Below are 12,031 nucleotides of genomic sequence, written 5' to 3'. Positions count from 1 at the left end.
CAGCTGCCAGAAGAGGCTCAGGAAGAGAAACCCCAAGGCTGTACCAAGCCATCAGGATGACAGGCAGAGGGGATCCCACCTTTATGACGGATCAATTCCATAAGCCAGTATTTGTCAGCCCCTGAATGCGAATATCAAGGCCCCATCAGATGGAGATGGAGACCAGAACCCTGTGTGAACAGCACTATGCAAATAGGTTTCCTTGGTGCATCCCGAACACGCCAGCCATCCGCATGGAGGAGGAGCGGGTGGGAAGCAGGCTGAGCAGGTGGAGGAGGAAATTAGGAATGTCACTAAGCAGGTGCCCCTATCTCCCCTCCCCTCCCCTGGCACTCACCTCTGCAGCTCCTTCAGGGACACTGTGATCCGCAGGCTGTGGCCCAGGACGTAGAGGGTGGCCAGGATGTCTGCCCACTGCACCATCTCCCCTAGAGGCCCACCCTTCAGCACCCTCGGGCTGAACACGTCCCCAGACTCCTCCGTCAGGAAGCCAATGTGGACGAGGATCTGGGGGGAACAGAGGGTCAGCGTGGAGGAGCACTGGCACGTAGCCCGGCCACCCCCAGGGAGACCCGGCCAGCGGCAGACACTGCCTCCAGGCTGTGCCCGGGAGGGCCCTTTCTGGCACTGAGCACAGCGGGGGACCAAGAGGCAGAGTGACCATGCTGGCCACTGGGGATGCAGGCGAACAAGGTGGCCACATCCTGCCCTCAAAGTGCTTACGTTCCAGATGGAAGAGGTAAGCAACACAGACCAGAGATAAGTTCATGAAATGACAAGGACTCTGAAGGAAACAAACCGGGTGATAGGAGAGTCAGGTACATGTTTACTGGATGGATGGATGGGTAGATGGGCGGATGGATGGGTGAATGGAGGGATGGGCAGATGAATCGACAAACCTCCCTGAAACAGGCTATGTTATTCTCAACATTCCAGGCAAACGTCCTGACTTTTCTGCCAAAGATGTCTACAGAATGCAGGCCCCCCACGTGGAGGGGCTTCTCATTCCATTCCAAACCTGAAAGGCTCAGGGGCCACCCCATGCATCTATCCTGACTCTGCCTCCTCCTGCCCCAGATGAAATTCAAATAAATTCAGTAAAACTTTTTTGAGGGCAGTGCACTTAGAGGCCTGGGGCCCCTTTCCTCAGCTCCTGGAGCTTAGCTCCCCGAATGCACAGGAGGATAAGGTACCTGCTTCTGGTCCCTCTGGATGCCGCCCAGCTTCCGTGCCAGGTGCTGGGCAGCCAGCACCCACTGTGCTGTGAGCCGCTTGGTCCGTCTCTTCATGAAGATTAGGGATTCCTTCCCACTGCCCATCAGCTCCAGGAGGTGGGACAGGTTGCTCCGGAAAACCGCCTGGAGAAGAGGAGGCCCCGGTTATCCCCACCCTCAGGTCTGCAGCCACGCCACCACCATCACCCACCATCACCCACTGCCCCGGGGCCAGGGGCCGGCACCCGCCCCCCGCCCCCTGCCTCACGAGGGAGGCTGTGGCCTGTTCTACCTGCTCCTGCTCTTTCTAGGATGCCCACCAGCCCCCACCACTGGGCAGCCCTGCCCTCACCCCCAACACTCACCCCCCCGCCAGGCTGTTCCAACCCGGCCCACCCCTGATCAGCCCCCGGTTCCCCAGCCATCAGTGGGAGTGGTCAGCTATGACAGCTCCCAGGGACCCCAGCTGCTGCGAGGAGGCCGTGAGGGTGTTGTCAGAGCCCGGCTCAGGCCGCACGCAGCCAGCGTAACCATCTGCCTTGAACAAGTTACCTCAGCTCTCTGGTCTCAGACTCATCATCCGCGGGGAGGTTCAAGTACAAATAACGTGTCCAGCACGCAGGAGCCCTCAGTGAGTGACTATTATTATTACTATTATTCCAGCCCATTAAGGGGGTGCCTCCAGTGCCTGAGCTGGCCCTTTAAGTAGGCCCAGCTCTGCAGCATCCCCAGAAAGTGGGATGGGCAGCGTCAGGCTGGTGTCCGGGACCTGCCCACCCACCAGGCAGGCCTCATTTTCCCAGGGGCGAAGGGTTCCCTGCCACTGGCTCCCAAGGACGCCTGCCTGGGGAGGCCAGCTGACCTGTCCACCAGCCCTTGCCGGCCCACCCACCTGCCAGGCCTACCTGGACTTTGGGGAGGGGCTTGGGGGCCGTCTGACGGGCTGTCTGGTTCCTCCAGGGCAGCGGGGGGCAGAACCACTCGACCTCACTGAGGTAGACGAGGAAGGAACACTCGGTGCCGTCCACCCCAAAGAAGGCGTAGCAGGGGTCAGAGGTCCAGCGGGCTCGCATCCACTGCAGAGAGGGCCGGCCTGGACCAGGGCACCAGTCCGCCCCCCACACCCTCGGCAGGCCCTCCCACCCCGTGCGCAGGTCCCTGGGGACCCCGAGGTCACTCGGGACAGAACACACAGCAAGGGCCAGAATCAGAGAAGAGACACAAGCAGGGCCCCAAGACCCAGCCCTGTGTCCCGGCAGCTGAGAACCTCAGACAAGGCCAGGCCGGCTGCCCTCCACCCCAGGAAGAGGGGGACTCTGGGAGAATCAAGTCTGGTCAGGATGCACGAGGGCAAAGCTTGAGGACAAATGGGGCTGGTGGGGAGCAGCTCGGGGCCTGGCTGGTCTCTGCTGGGAGCAGGATTTGGCTGAGGCCAAGGTCAGGAGCAGCTGTGAGGAGGCAAGGGGCTGAGGCCAGGCCAGGACCCACCCACCACAGTGGTCTCCGTGCGGGAACCGAGGCCAGAGCCCACAGTGCCAGCACCCAGCCCTGCTGGGAGTTCAGGACCAGCGAGGAGCTGGCTCTCACAACTGTGCCCTCAGGAAGACAGCCTTCCTGCAGGAGGTGGGCCCCCAGAGGTGGGGCCGGAGGGGCTCTCCCGTCCGGCTGGTGGGAGGGATGCGGAGGGATGGGCAGAGACAGACCCACTCAAGAGGTCCACTCCTCATCTGAATTTGTTGGGACTCAGGCTGCTGATGGTGGTGGCACACATAAATTTAATAGTTTATGGGCTGTAAGAAAGTACTAAAACCCTTGAAATACAACTCATCCTGGGGAATGTGGGTCGGTGGGCCAGGAGACGGCCCAAGCAGAGAAGCTGCTTCCCTGAGGTGAGGGTCTGGGGACTGGCACAGAGGCCCTGGCTCGGGGCCATCCCCGCCGGAAGCAGAATCCCAGCGCGCCTGGGGCCTGGCCCTCCCCCTCGCCCACCCCTCAGCCCCATGCCTCACCTCCACCTTCCCTGAGCAGTCAGGGAACTTGGGGTCACTGGGTGCCTCACACTGGTCCCGCCGGCCTTCAGACACTGTGTGGAGAGAAAAGGCCAACCTGTGAGGATGCGGGTCCAGGGAGGAGCAGGGTTGGGGGTATGAGAGTGGGTGGGAGGGGTCGTGTGGGGGCACACACTGCCCTCGCCTGAATTTCTTGACCCGAAAGGCTACCTGCCTGGGAGTCTGCAGGCCCGGGCCCCCTCCACCCCCCGCCACCCCACCTTCCTTAGCACTCCGGAACTGGTGAGGAGCTGGCCTGAATGGCTGTGGGCCAGCTGCCCAGCTGGGCAGACCTCATGCCCCCAGCCCCCATGTGCCCCAACTTGCTGAGGGGGCATAGGTAGTCCCAGCCTGCTATTCCCCACGTCAAGAAAAACAGAGGGCCGGCTGGGGACTCCAGGGGCTTCTGTGCTCCCTCCAGGACAGGGTGGGGGGTGAGCCCCAAGTCATCCCACTGAGCGCCCGGGGCCAGGCTCCGAGGAACCAGGGGGCCTGTGTGGAGAAGTCGGGACCCCACCCAGACGCCCCAGCACCCAGCCCACCCTTGCTGTGCAGGAGCAGGCTGTGGCGCAGAATCTGGTCCACCTTCACGGCGATGTCCGAGACGTTCTGGGCGATGGCCTGGATCCGCTCCATGAGGCCGGCCCCAGGCGGAAACCTAAGTGCAAGAAGCCTGGGGTGAGCCGGCAGGGCCTGCCTGGTGGCCTTCCCAGGAGGGCCTCAGCCCACGAACAACCGCAGCAGGCCCACCCTGCTCCCAGCACCCGCACACCACCCTGCAGTGAGCTGGAAGGGAGCGACGGATAAAGCTGGGCCAGGAAATGGAGCTGCCTGGCCCCCCGGCCTGGTTCTCTAACAGTCCGGTGCACACGGTAAAAGCAGGTGGGAAGTATGCATCTGCCTGTACCAGGCACATCTGGGTTTGTATCCACGTGTGCAGGTGCCAGGCGGGCAGAAGGGCAGGGCCTGAGGCTGACGCAGGCAGAGGGATGCCACTGCAGAGCCTGGACAGGATCTGTCCACAGTCACCGGGGTGACAGAGCCCTTTCACCAGGCACAGCTGGCTGCCACGAGTCTGTTTCCCTACTTCCTCCCAGAGGGGCTGTATGGTGCCAAAATAAATTCCACTCAAAGCAGCCTGGGGACTTGAGAACTATTAAACCTCTAGTAAATTATTGTTGGGTTTCTGAGAATGAATTCTTCCCAGGTTCTTAAATGAGTTTACTGCCACAGACATTCACAGAGCTCTACTCCACCAATACTCACGTTGCCTTTATTTCCAGGAAATTTATTTTCTGGTGTTGATTACTACTCAACTCTCAGAGAAGTTTATTAGACATCATACACAGTATTTATCTCATTTGCAAAAACTACTGAGATAAAACAAAAGCAAAAATGAACGAGTGGGACTATATCAAGCTAAAAAGATTCTGTACAGCAAAGGACACCATCAATAGAACAAAAAGGTACCCTAGAGTAAGGGAAAATATATTCATAAATGACAGATCCAATAAAGGGCTAACATCCAAAATATATAAAGAGCTCACACACCTCAACAAATAAAAAGCAAATAATCCAATTAAAAAATGGGCAGAGGAGCTGAAAAGACAGTTCTCTGAAGAAGAAATTCAGACGGCCAACAGACACATGAAAAGATGCTCCACATCTCTAATTATCAGAGAAATGCAAATTAAAACCACAATGAGATATCACCTCACACCAGTAAGGATGGCCACCATCCAAAAGACAAACAACAACAAATGTTGGCGAGGTTGTGGAGAAAGGGTAACCCTCCTACACTGCTGGTGGGAATGTAAATTAGTTCAGCCATTGTGGAAAGCAGTATGGAGGTTCCTCAAAATGCTCAAAATAGAAATACCATTTGACCCAGGAATTCCACTCCTAGGAATTTACCCTAAGAATGCAGCAGCCCAGTTTGAAAAAGACAGATGCACCCCTATGTTTATCACATCACTATTTACAATAGCCAAGAAATGGAAGCAACCTAAGTGTCCATCAGTAGATGAATGGATAAAGAAGATGTGGTACATATACACAATGGAATATTATTCAGCTATAAGAAGAAAACAGATCCTACCATTTGCAACAACATGGATGGAGCTAGAGGGTATTATGCTCAGTGAAATAAGCCAGGTGGGGAAAGACAAGTACCGAATGATTTCACTCATATGTGGAGTATAAGAGCAAAGAAAAACTGAAGGAACAAAACAGCAGCAGAATCACAGAACCCAAGAATGGACTAACAGTTACCAAAGGGAAAGGGACTGGGGAGGGTGGGTGGGAAGGGAGGGATAAGGGCGGGGAAAAGGGAAAAAAAAAATAATAATAATCTTTAGTGAACAGCCTTATATATATCTTTGGATATTTATGAATCTAGAAGATAAATTATTAAAAGTAAAGTAAAAAAGATGAAAAAAAATATTTTGCCATTTAAAAGTCCCACATTAGCTTCAAAAAAAAAAGAACTACTGAGATAGATCCTACTCTGCTGGCTTATGAGTCTCAGGGCAAGGAAGGTGCTGAGGGCCTTTCTCCAGGAAGTTGCTTTTTGAACCCATTAATTCTGTTCCCTCTGATCCCCACCTTGCCCTGGCTTTGAAGGCCTATTTTAAGCTCGTTTATACCTTTACACGGATTGGGCCTTCGTTGCCGCACAGAATGGGAATTATATGGAGGAGGATTCCTCTCGGGTCTGCACACCCCGAGACCTGCCCACCAGAGAAGGCACAGCACCGACCCTCGGCAGCGGCCTGTCCCCTCAGGCCAGCCTTCCCTCCGCCTTCCGCAAGGAAAGGAAGGGCTGCGGCCCCAGCCACAGAGAAGGGCGGCGAGCGCAGGAGGCGCGAGGGGCAGGGCAGACATGGAGGCAGGGGCGGTGACAGAAGGAAGAAGGTGACAGGAAAGGGGAGAGGAGCCCTCAACACATAGACACATGGGCACACACGCACACACATGTGCACACGGGATCTGTTGGGGAGAGGGCAGCCATCCTTGGCTTCCTTGGTGTGTAGACACATGAATCTCTGTCTTGGTCTTCACTGGGCTTTCTGTGTGTCCAAATTTCCGCTTCCTATGAGTCACCAGTCTTTGGATGAGGACCCCCTCTGAACCAGTATGACCTCATCTTAATTTGATTACGTCTGCCAAGACCCTGTTTCCAAATAAGGTCACATTCACCAGCACAGGGTTAGGATATCAACGTATCTTTTTGGAGAACACCATCTGGCCCACAGCAGCTTCTGACAGGATTACAAGCAGCAGTGAGAACGGGCTTAACGGCCCATGCTTCTTTGGCTCAAAAAGGCCTCAGGCAGGAGGAGGTAGGAATATTTCTCCTTGACCTTCAGACTGTCAAGGAGTGCTGTCAGGAAGAGAAGTCAGCTCGTCCCACTTGACAAGAATGCATGAGGAGATGCGCTGTGTGACCCTGAGCAAGTCACTCAGCCTCTCTGTGCCTCAGCGTTCTCATCCTTTAAAATGGAGACGACAGCGGCTCCTCCCTCACAGCCATTGTGAGGCCTGACCGAGCGAGGAGAGGTGTGAGCACGCAGAACAGCAGCGCCTGCATGAAGTGCGCCCTAGGTGTCAGCGATCATTACCGCTATTGAGGTGGCCACGGCTAAAGCTGCAGCAGAAGGGACTTGGGCTGGACCAGGGTTTCTCTACCCTGTTCACTATCGCCCCTGCTGGGAGACTTTTGAGACATTTCCCCCCCACACACACAGCCTCCCACCTTGAAATGTTAAAATCATGGATATCCTGCTGGTCTGCTTACCCACAATGCCCGTGGAGAGCCACAAATCACTGGAATATCTAAGACTGCTCACCCAGAAGCCGTTTCCACCCCACTGGGGGTGCTGTGAGCCCACTGAGAATGCCTGGGTGAGGCCAGAGAAGGAATGTGTTGACCCTGATGGCTGTCGGGTTCTGAAATGAGTTCCAAATAGGAGCTGTGGACCTGCTTTCCCCACACACACGCGTGGCCACCTCGGACAATGCCCTGGCCGGGGGAACTATTTAGAAACCAAAGGCCACAACCTGATGGCAGAATGCAGGCTGCCAGGGCAGGGCTGGCGCCGACTTCGGGCAGCCGAGGCGCACAGGATGCTCCTTGCAGGGGAAGGGCAGGGTGTCCCTCCCCACTTCTAACCAAAGACCCCAGGGCACAAACCACCTGTCAGGCACCAGCCAGGGATCCTACCAGGCTCCCCAAGACTTTGGAAGGGACCTACCCCACTTCAAGCCTTCTCGAAGGTGTCCCTCCCTCAGGCTCCGCCCCATCCACCCTGGGCACACCTTGGGGTGTGGTGTGAGAGATTGAAACCCCCAAAGGAGACCTGAGTCCTCGAGGACAGGGACATGCTTCCAGATGGAGAGCCTGGCACTGCCCAGCATGGGCCGCGTGCCCAGGGCTCCATCACTGTGTTGGGTGGAGTAGTGTCCCCCCAAAATCCACATCCATCTGAAACCTCAGGATGTGACCTCATTTGGAAGTAGGGTCTCTGCAGATGTAATTAGTTAAGATGAGGTCATCTTAGCTAATTAGATGGATTAGTTAACATGACCTCATCTGGATTAGTTGGCCCTAAATTAAATTACCAGTGACCTTGTAAGAAGGCCACGTGAGACACACAGGGGTAGAGGCCACGTGACGGTGGGAGCAGGTGCGTCCCCCACCAGGGAAGCCAGCAGAGCTGGAGGAGGCGCTGAAGGAGGCTGCCCTGGAAGTTTCGGAAGGAACAAGGTCTGCTGATACCTAGATTTCTGAATTCCAGCCTCCAGAGCTGAAAAAGAATGGATTTCTGTTGTTTTAAGCCACCTGGTTTGAGGTCTTTTCTTCCGGTAGTCCCAGGTCACTAACACAACCACCACCTACAGGACTGAGAGAACGGGTTTCTAATCCATCACAAAGACAGTCCCCGTCTCCCACCCCCCTGCTGTCCGGAACTTCTCTCCAAACCACACTCCTTTTCTAAAGCCCAAGATTAATCCTGCTGCTACCTTCAGGGCAGATGAGGGAGATGGGGGTGCGCTCTTGAGTCTCAGGCCCTGGCTCAGCGATGCTCCACGTTACTCAGAGGTTTACCAGAAAGGGTGAGGGCCAAGGAGAGGCCCTGGATTCAATTCCTGACTCTACTGGACAGCTATGTGACCTTGGGCAAGTTACTTAACCTCCCTGAACTCAGGAGTCAGCGCCTATAAAATCTGAGTAATCCCAACTCTACAGAGTGATTGCCAGAATCAGACATAAGGCTGAATGTTAAGTTCGGCATATAGTAGGTGCTCAATAAATGTTTTAAACGCTTTCACTCCCGACCTACAGCAGTCACCCCATCCCTGGCTGGAAGCGTCATTCAGTCTAACTAGAGAGCAAAGCATTTTACTTTCTGGAGGACTCAGCAATGTTCATATTATAAACATTTCTGCATAAAGCGTATCACTAGCAAGGGCTTTAAATAGTGCAGATGGCATCTGTCTGATTTAACAAGTTCAACTTGTTCAAAACAGAATTACTTGGCGTCGCTATTATTATACTGGACTTAACATTTGCACAGCACTTTTTATTTTCAAATAATATATGATTAGGCTCCTTTCCCTGAGAAGCTTTTTAAAAAATGACAATAAAAGTAGCTGCCATGGGGCCTCAAACCACAGTGCCTATGACCGGGGACACGCCCACGTTGGAAAAAGAAGAAGGGGGAGGGACTGGGGAAACGGTGTGCGGCTGCCTGCAGCCATCGGAGCCCAGGGGAAGCCAGGGTCGTGGTGGTCACAGTGGCAGCGGCGCAGGGGCAGGGTTGACTTCTCCACCAAGTCCAAAGGGTACAGTGCCGGGGCCCACAGTGCTTTCGAGAACCCACAAAAATGTTTTAATTTCTTTAAAGATCAGGAAAACACTGTAGGTGAAAGAAAATGTTTTAATATTAATACATTCATCTTCATACCAATGAGGTCATAAAATATGATATTGCTATTGTGAAATCGTGTGCCCCCCCCCAAAAAAATCGTATTTTGCAGTCCTAACCCCAAATGTGACTATTTGAAAGTAGGGCTGTTTCAGATGTAATTAGTGAAGTTAGTATGAGGTCATACTGGAGTAGGGTGGACCCCAATTCCAGTATGACTGGGGTCCTTATAAAAAGGGGAAATTTGGACACAGACACATAAACACAGAATGCTGTGAGAAGATTGGAGTTAAGTTGTCACATGCCAAGAAACTACGAGAAGCCAGGAGGAGGGTCTTCCTGAGAACAGAACCTCCCTGAGAGCCTCCAAAGGGAACCCCGCCCTGCTGACAGCCTGCTGAGGCCCGATCTCAGACCTTAACCTCTAGAACTGTGAGACACTAAGTTTCTTCTGTTTAAGCTATGAAGGTTGTGGTGCTTTGTTACAACAGCCCTAGGGAACGAACACAATTTTTAGTATTTTTACTAGAGGCAGGGCGGGTGAAGTTAGGAGGTAGCCCAGGGAGTCAGGGCTTTTCCTAGATGTTAGGAGGACAAGAGAAAAACATTCTGTGGATTATAATGATAATAAAACAGCCAAAGGGTGAACGCTCACTTGCCAAGCTCATTAGGTACACTGTCTTATTTAATTCGCTTGAAAACATCATGTTTCTTTTTAATGGCCCCATTGTACAGATAGGAAACCTAGACAGAGCAAAGCTGAGTTACTCGCTCAGGGCCACACAGCTGTTATGTGGGAAAATCACGTTCCAGCCAGGCAGCCTGGCTCAGGCCGGAATGGTCAGCTGTGGGGAAGGGGCTCCTAGTTTGGACGAGTATTTACAGGCCAGTACAAAGGCCGTGGTCCCTTGTCCTCAGTATGGGAAGCAGCCTGGACCACAGATGGAACATGGACTCAATAAATGAGAAAAGGCTGCCCTGAGACACAACTGGGTTGCATTTCTCCTACATGCTGGGCAGGCGGTGCCAATAAGTGGGCTGTGAGGCTGGCAGGAATGCACCCGTTCACCTGGAAGGGGTCTGGGCAAGGGGGTGGGCATGGGGGCAGGACCGAGGCCGTGCCTGAGCTAAAGGCCAGGCCCTCTCTGGTCTAAGGAGTGACATCATGGGGCTGAGACCGTCAATACTGTTTCTACCAGGATAACTGCCAACACCCCCCTAGAGTCCCGGCAGAAGGACTTTCCCTGGCAACATCCATCCTTACCCTATAGGGCCTGTTACCAGGTACAAACGGGGATTCTGTGCCCGGACAGGAGCCCTGCCCATTGCACACACACCCCTTCCTCCCCCCAGCACAGTGACAGAGGCTCTAACACTCCCACTTGTAGCATATTTAATTTCTTTCCTTTTTAATCTTTGGTGCATGCATCTAAAAAGCAGCGGGTGGTTAACCCCATGAGCCTGTGGCATTCTGGCGGGGGGATGTGCATGTGAACATGAAAGTGAAGACCCAGGGCCGCAGGAGAGGGGGCTGGGGAGCTCAGAGGGAGGAGGGCCCCCTGACTGGGTGCCTTCCGGGACTCCTCACCGCGGCCTGCTCAGCGCCAGGCTCTACTCTGGGCACGGAGGGTACACGGGAGATTCAGAGGCAGGCCCCGCGCGGGAGGCAGCTCTCCCGCCACTGCTCTGAGGCGTAAACGGTACGAGGCCCTTGGCCTCGCCAGCAGCGCCCACTACTGGGTTTTAATCATCACTGGTACGGCACCTATTATTAGTGTGGTGGGCCCTTAAAGTTGGTTAGGTGCCACCCCTTTGGGCAGGCTGCAGCCCCCAGCAGGAGGGGCAGAATGGACATCTGAAACTGGGGAGTCTCCCTTACCCAAAGCTTCAGGTGGGTCTGGGAGGCTGAGAGCAATCTGCCCCATGGGAGGCTGATGGGGAGATCAGCCTTGCGCTGCCCCCTCCAGGCCTGGGGTGCCCTATGGGCCTCGGCTTCTGGCTGAGGTGGCTCTGACCAAGGCCTCCCCACTTAATCCTGTGGGTGGAGGTCATTTCTGAGCCAGGCCGTGGGCACAGCCAACAAGAGGACAGTGAGGTTCTTGGGCCCCAACCTGTAGGCTGGGGGTGCCAAGTGGGGCAGAAGAGATGGACTTTCTGCATTATCAGGAAACTCTGAGGGCCAGCAGGGCTGACACACCAGCCCACAGGGTCCCATTATCCCTCCCACCCCCCACCAACGTGGCAGGCATGCCCCCTGGGGCTCTGCAACCTGGGCCAGGCCTTTGCCTGCAGAGCCCAGTTCTTTTATCTGCGAATCACCTGCTTAGGTAAGCTCTTCCTCATTGAGCCAATGGTCAAGATCAAAAGTCCTAAGTACCCAGTCGAGGGTGGCTGCAATATTATTCACTGTCTCATTAATTAGTACCTAGCAAGCTCTGCAACAAAGTCCATTGGCATCCAGAACACACCCCTGGGGGCTGAGGGCTACCCCAGACGTGGCACTGGCTGGAAGAGGCCCCTGCTCTCTCTCCCCAAGTAAAGGTGCCCACAGAGGCCCAGGCGAGCCTGAGACAAAGTCGGCAAAGAGCCCTGGGCAGGGGTTGGCAGGGGGAAAGCAATGCCCTGGGACCTGCGGGCACCTCTGTGCCAGCCCGATCCTTGCTCCCGCTGCATTTGTAAAATAGTTAAATGCACTCCGGGCATGAGACCCAGATAGCCAGGTACAAACCAGAATTCTCTGCACACCCACCAAGCACCAGGCATTCCACCAAAACAACCAGTTCTTACTTAGAAGGTAAAGGGAGGTGGGTCAGGCCTCTGGTTGCCCCCACCCACCTCCAGG

General features: G+C 54.8%; 1 protein-coding gene across 2 annotated transcripts in view; it reads right to left on the bottom strand.

The window, feature by feature from the left end:
- MGAT5B (alpha-1,6-mannosylglycoprotein 6-beta-N-acetylglucosaminyltransferase B) overlaps positions 1–12,031 on the bottom strand; it is a 67,117-nt gene that overhangs the window by 33,664 nt on the left and 21,422 nt on the right. For both annotated transcript variants that reach the window (XM_036900164.2, XM_057501733.1), the window contains 5 exons: positions 3,805–3,920; positions 3,224–3,297; positions 2,120–2,290; positions 1,194–1,358; positions 338–507 (listed from right to left, as the gene is read on the bottom strand). In XM_036900164.2, coding sequence (XP_036756059.2) covers positions 338–507; positions 1,194–1,358; positions 2,120–2,290; positions 3,224–3,297; positions 3,805–3,920 — 696 coding nt within the window. The remainder of the gene's footprint in view (positions 1–337; positions 508–1,193; positions 1,359–2,119; positions 2,291–3,223; positions 3,298–3,804; positions 3,921–12,031) is intronic.

This window comes from Manis pentadactyla, chromosome 4 (assembly GCF_030020395.1).
Source record: "Manis pentadactyla isolate mManPen7 chromosome 4, mManPen7.hap1, whole genome shotgun sequence".
NCBI classification, from domain to species: domain Eukaryota; kingdom Metazoa; phylum Chordata; class Mammalia; order Pholidota; family Manidae; genus Manis; species Manis pentadactyla.
Note: the sequence above shows the minus strand (reverse complement) of the source record. Positions and strands in the feature narration are given on the sequence as shown.